The 17,031-nt window shown below is 35.5% G+C and overlaps 1 protein-coding gene and 2 pseudogenes across 1 annotated transcript; 2 read left to right on the forward strand and 1 right to left on the reverse strand.

The window, feature by feature from the left end:
* Positions 1 to 608: 608 nt before the first annotated feature.
* LOC140059080 (DNA replication licensing factor mcm2-like) lies at positions 609 to 17,007 on the reverse strand. Its single transcript, XM_072104907.1, has 17 exons — positions 16,919 to 17,007; positions 16,374 to 16,552; positions 15,172 to 15,341; positions 13,723 to 13,808; positions 12,453 to 12,627; positions 11,602 to 11,821; positions 10,051 to 10,258; positions 9,506 to 9,640; positions 8,358 to 8,549; positions 7,504 to 7,848; positions 6,626 to 6,790; positions 6,085 to 6,159; positions 5,616 to 5,699; positions 4,032 to 4,184; positions 2,639 to 2,821; positions 1,616 to 1,771; positions 609 to 954 (listed from the first exon to the last, which is right to left on the reverse strand). Exons 1-17 carry the CDS (start codon positions 16,922 to 16,924, stop codon positions 844 to 846), a joined length of 2,643 nt encoding a protein of 880 aa, XP_071961008.1. The 5' UTR covers positions 16,925 to 17,007; the 3' UTR covers positions 609 to 843.
* Positions 5,743 to 5,860, forward strand: LOC140059650 (5S ribosomal RNA; annotated as a pseudogene).
* On the forward strand, positions 13,212 to 13,329 carry LOC140059658 (5S ribosomal RNA; annotated as a pseudogene).
* Positions 17,008 to 17,031: the final 24 nt, after the last annotated feature.

A 17,031-nucleotide genomic window follows, 5' to 3' on the forward strand; every position in this document is an offset into this window, starting at 1 on the left:
GAGCTGTTACACTCATTGTTTTTATGTTCTTACAGTACATTGATTATCTAACTTTATTTAATGCTGGGAACACAAACAGCAATAATTGCATAACATTAAAAATTGATTCAAAAGTGTGTTCAAAATCGAAAAAGGTTAACATGGATTATTGAAAGCTTAAACATATAGTCTTCTCAATGCAAGCAAACTATAAATAAATACTGTAAATTTTAAAATTTACCATCAGTTTTTTGTTTTGTTTAGATATTTTATGGTAAAAAAATCTCTTTGTATGTATAAAATGATTTAAATATAATGGAATGATGAGATGTGTATATTACATTATACAAGCTTTTAAACGGAATTAAACAAAATGTACAGCCTACTTCTACACAGTGGTGGTCAAGCGGAGTTAGACACCCTCTTGTCTGCCTCTTAATAGAAAGCTTTCATTTTGAGAATGAGTGGAATGTGTACTCTGTCCAGGTACTACAACCTTATACCACATTATAGTCTTGAATTCTTCAATACATAACAATTGATTTCAAATGTAAATTAAAGCATACGGTTACATTTTGTATATCTTTTGTACATAAACAGAGTAAAATATAGGTTGCATAGACAAACAATTTTAAACTTGATCAACAGCAGTTTTTTATGTAGTTCAATGTAGACCATCCAATATCTAGTATTGAGTATAGATTTAACCATTTTATTTATTGAAAAGGCTTTTATTACATGTGTAAAGCAGCACCACCAATCACAAGCTATAGTTCAGATGATCAATGTTTCTTGCATTGTGGTTTTGTCCCTGTATTGTGTCCAAGCTGGAAGCAAGCCTACGTTGTATCAGTTCATTCCAAGCTACAAAGTTTGTACAATAAGATGGCGCCTACTGTCGTACGTGAATCGGTGAGCTTTGAAAATATCGCTCTCAAAGAATGGCAGAAGGTTCTGGATGTTAATCTGTCGTGCCTGAAAAAGAGAAACAATGAAATTATGATTGAACCAAAATGAAACCTTGCTTGTCATACCTAATAATAAAGTCTACATATTTCAGAAATATACATACTGTTATGAGTGTGTCTAGAGCAAGCGAGGCAAACATTACCTTATTTGGTATTCTATGGCTAAAGTTCACCCTCAATATTTTACTGTTCGCGGTCTTAGCTAAAACAATTTTATAGCAATGGTCTAAAGGTTCTTTCACACATGTTCCGGTCCAGCGAATCGAACGCCAATATTTCCTTTTCACGACGCTCTACGTGGCTATGCCCCAATTAATATGCTCGTAGCCGCGTAAAAATGAAACATTGATGTTTGATTGGACCGGACCGGAAACGTGCAGAAACAGCTGTTGTCTTTCACACCTTTTGGTCTGGCGTGGCAAATCAAATCGAGCATAAATATACCACTCCACACAGTTGTGCGCCAATCGAAACATTGACCTTCGAATTGATGTGCCAGTGCGGGAGCGAAACCGTCCCGGAAATTGTGTGTGGGAATTAAGACCATCTGTAGAGACTGGTGTATAATCTCTCACAGAATTGTAGGTTCAGTACTGAGAGTGGACAAGCTATCAGCAAGTCAGAGAATACACCTTTCTGAAAGTATTTGTTAATAAAGGCATACATACCTTGTCTAGTAGATCTCTCTCTGATAACTCTACGACATCTTGTTGTTTACCATATCGTGTTCTTAGGTATGTCATTTGGTCACTAACAAGCTGCTTCAAGATGAACAACAGCAGCTCATTGTTGTCTCTCTTGAACGCCAAATAACGAGAGAAGTTCTACAAAGAGAAAATGTTACGTTGATGAAAATAATAATGTTGATTAAAATAAACGGTTGTTGTAAAAAAACTTGTCTATTGCATTAGTTTATGGTTGAAATAAGTATGTGATGATACTACGGTCGACTATCTGAAAACGAACTCTCTTGCAAAACAAACATTTCATAACTAAAACACATTCAAAATATATTAAAGGCCAATTTAGACAAACGAGCGGTATACTGTAAGCGGTAACGGTAAGCAGAATTTGCGAGCAATGTGGTGGCCTTGAGACTAGTGCATGTTGCAGGCACTGCTGACCTGAACTACACATATTACAACTGACTTGTCAGTAGGCATAGAGAAGTAGCCTACACCAGACCTAGATTTAACAGGCCAGTATACCAGTCATCAACATTTGTTGCCTAATAACAAGCAATGTAATTAAAAACTATGTCTTGCCATTTAACTGGGCTGAATTACGCAATGGACAATATTTGTGTGTTCATTTATCCGATTGTATAACTAATGTTTCATGGCACCCCTGCGTTCATTACATTTCTACTGCAGTGTTTCTACAGTATTGCCAACAATCATTTTGTATATAAAATGGGCGAGTGAGTGGCCGAGCGGTTAAGACAGTGGAACCCTAATTACGTAGCCATAACATCGGCAAGGGTTCAAGGCTCACATGCTTTATTGTTCTGGTGGTAGAACAAGTCTTCTTGGATAAGGACTATAAACTGTAGGTCCAGTTACACAAACTCATCATATGTACACTAGACCCTCTGAGAGAACAGTCTTATACTGAAGAGACTACCCAGTATATAGAATAAATAAATAAAAATAAATAAAATTGGTACAAAACTCAGTACAATCAAATATTACCTTTCTCATGCTCTTCATGACACTAAACTTCTGTGTATCAATGAAGCTTTCCAGCATGACTCGCATCGCCATGTTTACATCATCCTCATTTACATAATCTCGCAGGTGCATCTTAGCATGAGCTTCTGCCATCCTGATCACAGACTCAATGTGTCGTACTGTGATTGGCACGCTACCCGTAGACTAAACAGTGTTGAACAAAATATTGAAAAACAATAATTCCAAATTTTAAAACAATACACCATCAAATTGAAGAACAATTCCTTTACATTATATTTAATAATTTTGTTGGTACTCTATCTAGTTATGAATCATATTTTGTAATAAAAAATCACAAGTGTTTCACATGTATATAGTAGTAAAATAACACTTAACCTTACATGATACAGGCACCACATGTGATATAAAATGAGATGCTGTATTACCAAACATTTCTATATGATACAGTACTTTAGAAGTAATAAAGCGTGGTTCCCACTAGCGACGCAAGGACGTAACGCAACGCAAGTGAATTGACCAATCACAAGCGATGGCTTATTCACTTACTCACTTCACTGTCTATAACTTCGCTGGTCATTGGTTAAAACGCTTGCGTTGCATTTACGTCCTTGCGTTACGTTCTAGTGGGAACCAAGCTTTAGTATGTATGTGGAGAGACAGCACTGGGCCATAATCGGGTGGTATTTACAACAGGGATAACAAAATACAGTATATATCACTAGGTTTTCAATCAGGTTGTGTTTCTATGTTTGGAGATCATTTGCTATGAAAGCCACAGCATTGAGCAAGTTCCTACAAATTTCAATTCGCTAGCATGATATTTTGAACTTTCAGCTAAAGACCTTCCTATTTCAACAAGCTTGTTCATTTACCTACAAATGTTTCCAATATTTATTTAAGATATAATTTTTTTTATTGAATATGCCACTTTAATGTCACATCTTAGTTATTCACTAGATCAAAAAATTATTTACCTAAAAAAAATGTAATTTTTAAAGCAAAAAATTCTGAAATTGGCTGTCGGACAATGGCTTTTGGTTTAACCGTTTCTTTTGTATATTTATAAGTGAAATAATTATTTGTAGTTTGTGTTTACAGAAATGAATAACTGCAAAAATGGCCTATTTAAATTTATTAATCTTCATTTTTCTTGGGGGTGGACAATACATCTTTAAAAGGACTCTTTGTTGGTTTCAAAAAGTGTCCCTTAAGCTTTGTTCCCACTAGGACGGAATAAAAGGATGTAAATGCAATGCAAGAGCGTTGACCAATGGCAAACCACAATTCTGAAAATCTATTGCTTGTGATTGGTCAATCAACTTGCATTGCAATTATGTCTTTGCGTTACATCTTAGTGGCAACCATAGGGGTTCTACTGTATTCTTGTACATACCATGGATTCTCTTCTCAATTCTGCATACAAGTTTGACACTTTATCTTGGTCCATATTATGAAGTCTTGGATTCACTTTCTCTTTGGCATAGATAATATATTTCTTAAGTAGTTCTTGTGGAATTTTTTCTAGACCAGATGCATTTTGAAGTTCCTGTAAAAGTTATCAAATATAATGAGATGATGATGAAACAACAACTGCCAATTTGAAATCGATTTGTAGACCGCAAACATCCGATAAGAATGACGTAATGTTATCATACCGTATTTGGCTATATGGGGCAGGCGGTATGTAAATATGGATTTCGAATCAACCAATGATCATTTTGTTTCAAAATGAAAAAGATCGAGTACGTACAGTGCTGAATGTACGATCGAGACTGAACAACTGTTGAAAAAATAAAATCGTGTTGCCAAGTTATTAATTGTTTAGTCCTTAGCCTAGGTCTCCTTCGTAGGTCCTACTCAACTTGCACGTATCAAAACGCCAATAAGGTAGGCCTACATAACACAACAACAGGGCTACACCACTACACAGAACAGGACAGGGTCTGGGTGGGAATTAAATCAAATTATCTCCGTGTAATAAATTATCCATTCAATGTTTGATTTGCGGAGAAGCTAGCCTATCTTATCAAGACGAGTTTTCATGTTCTTGGGAAAAATCCAATCAAATGTTTACCGGACTACTAGGCATATAAATCATTTCTAGCCTTCAGAAACTTTCATCAATGTACCCAAGTACACATTGTCTAAACGTAACATAGCGCATGCGCACCATCTTAGTTGTTGAGACTTTGAAATTCTGAAATATAAATTTTAAAACGGTGTACGAGTGAGTAGCCAATCGCAAGCAGCTGAAACTAGTCAACCGGATAATCGTATGCACCAAGAATTCTTGGTGTCAAACCATGTGACTTGTGCGTTGTTTCCGCAGACGGAGTATCCAAAATCAAGTAGTATACATATGGAACGCCATATGTGCCAAAATATTTATCTTTTTACTAATATTAAGACTAAACTCCATCTGGAACCCAGACTACAATCGCCACTGTGGTAACCTATTATATCTTTACCTCAATGTTAATTTTTATAATTTAATTTTCTTTTTTATTACTAAAGTTCTTACATTTTTTTTTTCTTTCAATGGTTAATGTTTTTAAGTTTATAAGAGAAGTTTTCAAGCCCTGTGGAAACAAGTGAAAGTAAAAATACAGAAAGTTCATGCCAGCACCCAAGCATAGGGATAAGGCCTGGGTTCGAACTGCGGTTCACCAGTTAAATCTTGACATTCTCAAGCATCAATCTTAGTAGTGAAGGTATAGGAAGGAACAAACAATGACTAAACGCAGTGGAGCTGTAGCTTGGTGGTTAACACGTTTGCCTTCCAATCCCAAGGTCCAGGGTTCAATCGTAACCTAGTGCCAGGGTTGTAACTCATGAATCTTTCAACTCCACTCCCTAAGCCTCAAATGAGACTTTTATAAGCATGAAAAATTATAAAATAGTTTATCCATCCTGTAATTGGCGAGTTTGTGCTCGCTGTTTGATGCTTAAAAACAAAAAATAAACGTTTAGAACTTACAGGTAATAAAGAATCGTCAGTGGCATCATTTGAAGGATGATGGATCATGTGACTGCTAGTTACGAACCTGGCAAGCAGCTCATCCTGAAAACGAACATTAAAATTGTATGTTTACATATGCCATAATTCATACAGCTTTACCACGCAGAAACACCGGTTCTCATCAGATCACCGAAGTAAAGCAACGTTGGGCCTGGTTAGAGCTAGTATGGGAGACCATCTGGGAAAATCGGGTGCTGTATATATGGGGCTGGTGTCCCATCAGGCATTGCAGACTCTTATGGCAGCCTCTGCATTTAGTACAGTATCTGCCTTAGACGTTCACACATGTAATTTTGGTGGATAAAGTTTTGCTGTAAAAGCACTAGGCCTGGTGTATATTATTATCATATTTACAAAATATAAATAACAAAATTAAATCTGAACAGCTCTAAAAGAAAACAACCATAAACAACTTATGTGTTTTTACCTGGACTGGATCGACAGTATCACGAACAACACAAAGAATATCAAAACGTGACAGAATCGGTTCTGTAAGGTCAACCTAAAATTAATAAATAAAAAGAAAACCATAAAAAAATGTTTTATTCATTTCATTTATTCTTTATTTCATATATATGATATATTGTTTAGAGACAAATTCAATGCTACACAACAACTTACAATATCACTAGCCAGTTTAAGTTATAACATCAGAAAAATAACAAACTCTTAGAATTTAAAGTCTGTTTGAGACTGTTTATTTTAAACGATACCACACATTTTCAAAGAATTTCATTTAGCTTCTAATCTTTATGTATAATATATTATTTTATCAATATAGTAAAACTGAGAACGTTTCGCATTCTCTCCTGGCCAATCAATTGGATGAGGTGTATGATGTCATCATCAAAACAGATGACATCATGATCAATCAATTGATAAAGATCACTGATAGAGATTAAAACATTTTGACTAATATTTTACAATTATATTTGCAGTTTTGTGAATATAATAAGAGTTTATCTTACATTTTCTGAGAAGGTAAGAGTTGCATTGTATCTTCCTGAGATAGGATTGGACGCGGCAATAATGCTACATCTGGCTTGTAGAGACGTCACAATACCAGCTTTTGAGATGGAGATGCTCTGCTGTTCCATAGCCTCATGAATACTGGTACGATCAGCATCATTCATCTGGAAGGAACCAATCAAATGTAAAATCAAATGTCAGTACTTCTAAAGCTCTGTCTACACTATAAAACTTTGTGACAAAAAAATTGTGATATGCTCACAATCATATGGACATGATGATTGATATATAATATAGTATGATAGTGCAGACAGAGCTTAATACCCAAAGACTACACAAGACAATAACCATCTTAGTGTTATGGTAGGTTGGGTAGTTGTATTATAAATGTAATTTGTATACAGTAGCACTATTCCAACAATCATTGCTCATGGCACTGTGGACTTACACTTTTCAACTACATGCTTCTCTCTCAAGGGTCACATTATGTCAGTGGCTGTGTGAGCTAGTACATCAGGCTAACCCTCAACTCACCTCGAAAGATGTACTAGATTCTTTAAAGTGCACACAAGCATTTTTTGTACACCAATGGTTTATAGTCCTTATTCGAGAAGATTCATTCTACCATGAGAACCATGGAGCTGGTGAGCCACAAACCCTTGCCTTAAGGCTATGGATTACGGTTCCACTGCCATAACAGCTAGGCCACTGTTTTGTTTCTGGTCAAGCCCTCTTGTTTTTGAGAACCAGTTTGTGAACTAGAAATTCTCCAAATTAATCGAGAAGTTGTTAAAACGTTGTTATTCAAAGAAACTCTTTCAATGTTACGTTGTTTAGACAGCGTTAATAATGACTAACATTCAAATGCATACAGTACCTTATCAAATTCATCAATAATGCAGACTCCCCTATCAGCTAGCACAAGAGCTCCCGCCTCTAATGTCCACTCCCTAGTGACCGGACTACGTTGGACGTAAGCAGTCAGACCAACAGCAGATGCACCTTGACCTGTGGTGAAGATGGCACGATGAGCAGTGACCTCTACGTACTTCAAGAACTGTGACTTTGCAGTTCCAGGATCTCCGCAGATTAAGATGTTGATATCCCCACGTACTTTGTGCTTTTTTCCGGGGTTTTTTGGGACGCCACCAAATAAACTGAGAGCTAAGCCACGTTTAATGTCGTCATGTCCATAGATCGAAGGTCCAATACTTTCAAAGATCTGAAAAAATCAAAAAAGTATGTTAATATTTACGACACCAACAAATATTTAAATTTGTTGTTTAATTTTAATTTAGGTGTTTTATTGTACACTGTTATTAGCTATTTGTTTGGTTATGTCGGTATCATATGTTGAGGAAATGCAGGGTGCTATAACATTTTCATATTGTTAAAATAAATGATTCTCAATACGCCTAAACAATAGAGTCTACTATATAAATCTTTATATTACATAGCCTATGTAAATAGGTGAACGTGATTGGTTGAAACTGCGTCACATGACTACTGCTTCGGAAAATATATATTCCCTCGAACAAAATGTCATTCCCTCGAGGAAGTCAAATCTTATATTTAACCTCTAAGCAGTCAATATCTGTATAATATTTCCTATAGAGCATTCTATCGGCAGATATACAATGTGTGATTATTGGATGAAATCGAGGCTCATGTGCAGGAACCCCGGATCTAGATATAAATATTAAAAACACAGCTACCTGCTGGCCAACTCACCCTCTCAGCTATACGCTCGTCTTTTGAAAGCGCAATGATGGCTTTCACGTCCTCGTCCGTGAGGGCGCCAACTATCATCTTATCATCCCTCTTACATATGTAGTTGACCATGATAACAGTGGCAAAGACTGGAAAGCCATTGGCTGTGTTCAAGGAACCATCGTAGTTATTGTGATAGATGCCGGTTATTTCCTGTATAGAAACAAATATTGCTGTATATTTCATAAATATTATTAATATTGAATATAAGCAAATTCTTCGTGAAACAGGAAAAACTACTTTGTAGGTGCAATCATAGATAAGATGGCATAAAAAAACAAGTCCAATAATGATGGCTGCCACAAATCTACTCACTTTATACAACTGTTTATTGCTAAAGCTACAGTATATCCTCTATTCTTGCACCTATACAGTCAACTCTCCCCAATACCAGTCACCTTTGAGCCGGCCAAATATTTTTTGTTTTCTGGAAAGTCTGTATTCGGATTGTGTTTAATGTAATGGTAAAAAGGAATTTGGGACCTTTTGGTCCTCAAGAAAAGTCTGGTATTGGGAGAGTTTTTGGTTTTCAAACAGTCCGGTATTTGGAGAGTTGACTGTATATAAATAATTTAAAATTTGTAGTTTGTACACAGAAAAAGCTCTTAAAATTATAAAAAAACATAAAAAAACACGATAATGAAAAAACACATCAAAAGATAGAAAGACCATACAGACAAAAAAGAAATTCCAATAACAAATTGTCACGATGCCTATTAGACACAGTTTATCATTATACAATCTTATCCAGATGTTTTGCTGTTATGTAGAGTTATTGAGTGTGAAATAAATGACTTTCTGTATCTACCAGTTCGAGTGTAAAGAGATCTAATACGGACTAATGATGGGAGAAATTCGTATCTCAGTATAAATATGCACTATTTTAATGTATACAGTCATAACAAAATATATCATTGCATTAAAAGTTTAATCGGAGAGAAAAATGAATGCAAAATGTTTAATTTGGTCCACCTAAACCCTCGTCTCCAGTCTTTTTTTTGGAATGTATAGCATTTGAAATATCAGTTATGCAAGCCACACAAACGACCTACAGTTCATTGTAGTATTAGAAAATGTATCAGAACAAACAGGTCAGAATAATTGCTTACTACTTCATCGCCAGGCTTACAACAGTCAACTAAATCAGCCAATAGGATTGCGTCTTTTGATCTTGGCAATCTGCCAGGGGCAACCTTTCCAGGACTTTCTTGTATTGTGATTCTCTGATAGTCTTGGTATAGCGTCTGAAAAAAGTAATATTTCAATATTAATAATAAGAAATGATTACGGCTACAAAATGGTACCAATATATGGACTGACTAGAATTAAAACTTAATTAGTTCTGACCTATCATTTCAGTATTTTCTGAAAAATAACAACTCAATTGTTTGGAAGAAACATGCATGAAGGTTAATGGTTTTGAAATTCTAAACTTGAAATACAAAAAAAAAGTGTTGTGAAAAAGGGAGAAATACAGAGTAAGAGGATGTCCATGCCAGCAACCAGAGTTTGAATGAACTGCAATTCCTCCTATTCCAGTTAAAGCTATAGAAAACTTCCAAGCTGTTTTATTTTTAACTTGCTAAAATGTTAAAAGAGTTGCACTCAAGTTTTTTGTTTGGCTTTTCTGATACTAGATTTGTAACTTGCTCACCTGTTCCATGTTGACCTCAAATGGCCCAAATGACTGGCACTCTGGACATGATCCTGGTTTAACTTCTTGGTTCTGGCCTTGGTAGAATGGACCTAACACAAATCCACATTTGTGGCAGTTATATTTGATCATGTTAAGCTGAGGTAAGATGCCTGTTGAGCAGGTTACAACTCCACTGGTACGCACCAACTGGTTTAGATGCAGCTGTCTGGAATTCAAACAAATGTTATAAAGTAACGTATGAAATTACAATCCGTTGGAAATAATTGTAACAATTCCTGATCATTTTAGTGCAAAAGTTTAAATAATTCAACAAATATAAGTTGTGAAGGGAAGTATTATAATAGCATGTTATAATAGTACCAGCCAGGATAGAGTTAAAATTGTAGTGATCAGAATGTTATTGTTCAAAGTGGCCTTACTTTCAGGCATTTAAAATCAGATTAATTAAAGTTTTCATTCATCCAGGTACATATTCCAACTGTAGAAGTATAAGGCCTGGTTTTGTGATGCCCAATAAAGTGCATTGGTTATTATAAAGGTCAAAGTTCAATGAACTCTATTGTCGGTCAGGCTGATGATACATTTTGGATAAGATACCATTGCCACTCACCATCATTTATTTTATCGATATTCTGAACTTTGTAATATTTGTTTAGTTTTTACTGTTTTTGTCTGTTTGTTTGTATGTATATATGAAGTTCTAGAATACTCTTGTCATACCTGAGCGACCTAAGTTCTAGTATACTCTTGTCATACCGGAGTGATCTAAGTTCTAGTATACTCTTGTCATACCTGAGTGATCTAAGTTCTAGTATACTCTTGTCATACCTGAGTGATCTAAGTTCTAGTATACTCTTGTCATACCTGAGTGATCTAAGTTCTAGTATACTCTTGTCATACCTGAGTGATCTAAGTTCTAGTATACTCTTGTCATACCTGAGTGATCTAAGTTCTAGTATACTCTTGTCATACCTGAGTGATCTAAGTTCTAGTATACTCTTGTCATACCTGAGTGATCTAAGTTCTAGTATACTCTTGTCATACCTGAGTGATCTAAGTTCTAGTATACTCTTGTCATACCTGAGTGATCTAAGTTCTAGTATACTCTTGTCATACCTGAGTGATCTAAGTTCTAGTATACTCTTGTCATACCTGAGTGATCTAAGTTCTAGTATACTCTTGTCATACCTGAGTGATCTAAGTTCTAGTATACTCTTGTCATACCTGAGTGATCTAAGTTCTAGTATACTCTTGTCATACCTGAGTGATCTAAGTTCTAGTATACTCTTGTCATACCTGAGTGATCTAAGTTCTAGTATACTCTTGTCATACCTGAGTGATCTAAGTTCTAGTATACTCTTGTCATACCTGAGTGATCTAAGTTCTAGTATACTATTGTCATACCTGAGTGATCTAAGTTCTAGTATACTCTTGTCATACCTGAGTGATCTAAGTTCTAGTATACTCTTGTCATACCTGAGTGATCTAAGTTCTAGTATACTCTTGTCATACCTGAGTGATCTAAGTTCTAGTATACTCTTGTCATACCTGAGTGATCTAAGTTCTTCAACTAATGGCAGTTCTGCAATCCTTACATGGATTTCCTTTGCAATCATCTCATACTTCTGAAACATGGCAAGCACGACTTCTTTGGCAGCTTCATCAAAGATCTTCAGCATCTCTGTCGGTGCCTCGGGAAGGAAGTATGCTAGAACGTGTTCCTTAGAGGCTAGGATGTTGTAATCGACCACAAGACTCTGTTTGTTGGCTGTAAAAATGGTATGAATAAGGGGACAAGATTTTGAAAATGTGGTGAATTCAGAAAACATCTCTAGGTTTGCGTGGGATGAAACTGGGTTTAATCATTCGATCTTTATCTCCTCCACCAGGAGACTATTATTTGTATTTGCGATATATGTCTGTTCGTAGGATAACGCCAAACTACAAAACAGATCTTTAACAAATTTAAACCACAGATAAATATATCGTCAGCAAAGACTCGGAGGCAATCAATTTTATTATTTCACTAATTTTAGGCTGTACGTCAAAACTACATGAGGAATATTCACCAATTCAAACCCTTTCAATATATAGTTAAAAAAGAAAAGACTGGAAAAGAAAACAGGATCCCAATTCTGGACCACTTTTAAAGAGTCTTTTACACCTGTTCCTGCAGAGGTTCCGGCACAGTTCTGGTGCCGGCAAATCCAATCACACGTCACTGTTTCGTTTCCACGCGGCTAAGCGCATATCGATTGACGCATAGCATAGCAACATTATTTTGCCGGACCGGAAACGTGCCGGAACAGGTGTGAAAGACTCTTTAGCCATGGGAAAATGGCAAAATTCTGAAATTCTGAATGATTCAGTTTTAGAAGTGTACCGAGACTAAAGATTACCTTCACACATTTGTCGAATTTTTTCTTTATAGATGTTGTGACCCTTCTCATCCACACATGTCTTGAGAAAATTCTTGAATCGATTGAAAATCTCTAGCCTTGGTGCTGGCATGGAAACCCATTCTCTCACACTGTGACCTTTCATATCCTCTAGATTCTCAATACTTTCAATCATCTATAGAAGAAATTAGCAATATTTAAAATAATGCATCAGTATAAAACATTATGGCCGACGGTATCGTTGAACAACAATGCTTATTTCTTACATTCATTTGAATGAGGAATGAAACTAAGCCAGGACTGTTTAAATCAACTTGGTTTAGTCTTATCATTGATCAAGGGCTTCTTTTGTCCAGTGCCCTCCTTAACAAGAGGAAAGGCATGGGCCAATACGTCTGAGGCAGATACTAGATGAAGAGGCTGCAAAAGAATTAGCAGTGCTGATTTCAAATGCCTGATGGGACCTAAGTCCAAATGGCTATACAGTACTCGATATTGTCAGAGTGTCCTATTCAAGCTCTAACCAGGCCCAACGTTTTTTTAACTTTGGTGATGAGACGAGAACCGGCCATGTATATATGTACATATTTATAGGGCAGGTAAGGAGAACACGCTCTCCCATTTTACAGCTCCGAAATTAAATAAATGAATGATGGTGGACAATCGATGATATAATGCTCGGCTAAAATAATAAAATCATGCCTCCGCAAAAATAGAGCCAATGATGTGGCATAATTAGGCCTAAAAGTGATTTAATAATAATACGGCTTTACCACGTTGAAACACCGGTTCTCGTCAGATCACCGAAGTTAAGCGACGTTGGGCCTGGTTAGAGCTTGGATGGGAGACCATCTGGGAATAACGGGTGCTGTATACGGAGCTAGGGTCCCGTTAGGCATTTGAAATCAGCACTGCTGACTCTTATGGCAACCCTTGCATCTAGTATGTGCCTCAGACCTCTGGTCAAGGTGGGCACTGGACGAGAGAAGCCCTTGATCAATATTAGGACCAATCAAGGTGCTTTAAACAGTCCTGGCTTTGTTTGTATCAAACCTGTTAGTGTCGGTAATTATCGCTGTTGGTTTCGATTGAATAAAATAAAAAAATAACAAATAAAAATAAAATTAAATTTATAAGAATATTGTTGACTATGCTTGCTTAATATCGTTTTCAAATGTAGTGATGGCCGGCCATCCTAGTTTTGTTTAGAATCATATGCAGTTCTCAGAATCTGTACTACGTAAACTGAACCACAATTGTTAAATCCAACCTGATCGTCCTCTTCAAAGCCTTCTGCTGCCCTCTCTGCTAATCTCCTCCTACGAGTTGGACGCTCATCCTCTTCATCACTTTCATCTGAAGAAAAGTTGACAAAGTTAAAATATTTAAATTTGTAATTAATTTAAAACATTGTTTAATTTACATTACAATATTTCAAATTTTAAATGTTGTATTTTATGACAGTTTGGCCAGACAGCCACATAGCTAAGGCCACCACTTTAACCCTTTCACTGCGGAGCATTATTCCCACCTCTGTGCGTAATGTATATATAAGAAAAACATATGGTATTTTAATAAATTGCAAAAAAATACTAATTGAGATAATTGTGTAATTATTTTTGTGGTGTGTGATTGGCAAAGGGTTAGTCTACAGTTAGGTATAAAAAAAAAAGTAATTTGCATATTGATGACGTCATGTGACGTCATTACAGGTTTTTTGGATTTCGTGTTTTTTATCGAATCAATGATAAAAACTATATTTTCTATCAGAAATTCTTATGGAATACGTTTTTCCAACTGGATATTGATGAAGATACGTATAACAAATAAAAATATTAAAAAAAATTGAATTATTGTTATTATTTTATAAAAATTATGCACAAATCAAAGTTTTGGGGCAAAATCGTGAAAATAATGACATTTTCCAAAAATTCACTATAGTACAAAACTAACTATTGTTTCAAAATTTTTTTTTTTTGCGTGTTGTGATAAACACAATGTTGCCCTATTGGGGCTGGTAAATTTTGGTTACTTTCAAAATGGCCGCCATTACGCTACTCAAAACAATTTCCAAGATAGAATACGATTATATACGCTATACTATTATATAATATAACTATAGAGGGCGCATGATTTTCAAGACAATAATACAGCTATAGAGGGCCGTTTTTTTTGCTGGAAAAATTTTTGAATGACTTGCAAAAATATTCAAGTTCATCGAACAAATATAGAGGGTGCTATATATTATAGGCAAATACGATTAAATCATTGTTTTGCCCATACCCGGTATTACCGGGTATACGCACTTCAACGACGTTTGTTTATACCCGGTAGTACCGGGTATACGCAGTGAAAGGGTTAAATAATCTTAAAATGTGACAGGAAAAAGAAAGTTGTTTAACGTACAGTTATTGCATTAAAATATGTTTTAATAGTTTGTGAGTCTACTACAGATTGTGGTAAGGGTAAGGGAGAAATTCTAAAAATGTAGACGCATTATACTTAGGCCTAACAAATCTTACACAAATAATTTAATACAATAAAATGAAGATAAATATATAATTGATATTCTATAGCAAGTTGCCAAAAATTACAACTTGAAATGAAAAACATCAGGCCGAACTATTGTACAAAACAAATGTTCAGATTTTATTCAAGAAAAATCTTTGTGTTTATTTTTTAACACAGATTTAGTTCTATAAATTCATAGCATTCTTACCATAAAGCAGGCCAGGTCTCATACGGCCAGTAGCCAGAGCTTCGTCTCGGTCTCTCTTGCGCATCACTTGTTCTGCCTGCATTCGTTCGTCCATCGTCATGCCTTCATAGTCATCCTCATCCAGTTGACCCATATCATAAACATCAAGCTCCGGTATGGCCCGATAATCACTAGTTTGAAAATAATATAAAATTTGTTTTAAATACTGTAAATCATTCACTTTAGTAAAGTAGGCAGTCCTACTGTTTTAGCTACCTTTTTAAGTTGATACAACTACAGTATATACTGTGCATGTCCAGTATTATCTACTGTACACTGTACTATCAAGTAATTGACATACAATAATGTATGTCAAATGGATACACTCACCTAGCTATAGCTTTATCTGTGTTGTGTACATGCATGAAAAAATGGTAAATTTACAATTGCATTATGTTGCAGAAACATGGACTCTAAATAAAAATATGATCAACAGGATACAGACTTGTGATATGATATAAGATTGAATAATAAAAATCTCTTAGAAAGATAAAACAGAAATAAGAGGTACAAAGAAAAGTTTGCTTGAATAAAACAATAGGATACTCAATGAAGACTTGGAAGTTAGAATATTTTTCTTTAACAAAATAAGTATTATAATTATAAATGATTTTTTAAGGTGAAAATTGATAGATAGATTTTGTGAATATCTCATGGATATTATGAGCTTCCCTAAGCTGCTGAAAAATAGACTTTTCATGAATTTACCTTAAAATTATATGAATGTATATGAAATTTCATTTTGTTATTTCTCGTTATTAATATTACTTCTCCATTCTGACATGTGTATAATGCTATTATATTTGTTATGTAATAAATAAACGATATTTAAAAGCAATTTTAAACCTAGAATCCCCTTTAAATGAGAAATGCGAGAGGATGGTGCATTAGAGGAAAGAATAGAAATCCATGACAGGCAATCTGCTTCAATCACAAACATATAATTTAAGTTTATTTCTTAAACACTGCCATGCGGAGTAAATTTGGCTTGTATTAATTTTTTTAAACTAATTTTGAAAATAGTTGAGTTTTACTATTTAATGAAAATAACTTTATTTAAAATCCTAAGGTCAGTGTACTGTGGGTATTTCCAGGGGAAAAAAAATTTGCCAAAAATATAATAATAATGTAAGCAGAAACCAAAACAACTTTGTGATAATTACTTTTCTAATTTATCGCCAAACAACTCCTCTCCCTCGCCTTCTTCTTCTTCAACCATTGTTCCGTCTCCCAAGAGTTCGGACTCATCTTCAAACGGTGCGAGATCACTGCGTCCTGGACTGGACGTTGGTGCCACTCCAAGTGAACGATCATCACGACCATCTGGACTGTTCATATTATCCTGTAAAAAGTGTAAAAGACACATTTCTATTTGTATCTACAATTAATACCACTAATCATTTTGGCCTAGCCTAGCTAGAGGGCCTAAGGCTAGCCACTCTGTACTACTACTACTAGTACTAGGCCTAGGCATAACATAGGCCTAGCTAGCTACGGCTAGGTCTGGGCCTGGCTAGCCTATTTTAGGCCTAGCTAGACTAGAGAGGGGGCTACCTATCTAGCTAGGTCTAGGAGGCCTCCTAGTTAGTAGAACACTAGCCTAGGGCCAGGCCTAGGCCCTAGGCCTGCTAGCCTAGGCTAGGCTAGAGTCAGTGATTTAAAATTATTTACATAAGTTCGAGCAAAAGGTTAAATTAACACTACTTACTGCCATATCGTTTGTTCTGATGTGCGAAGTTCAATTCAATGTTGTTAAAAAAGTTTACAAAAAGCCCATGTGATCGTTTTCCAAACTCGCCGCGGGAAAATATTGAATGGCCT

The sequence above is a fragment of the Antedon mediterranea genome, chromosome 9 (assembly GCF_964355755.1).
Source record: "Antedon mediterranea chromosome 9, ecAntMedi1.1, whole genome shotgun sequence".
NCBI lineage: Eukaryota > Metazoa > Echinodermata > Crinoidea > Comatulida > Antedonidae > Antedon > Antedon mediterranea.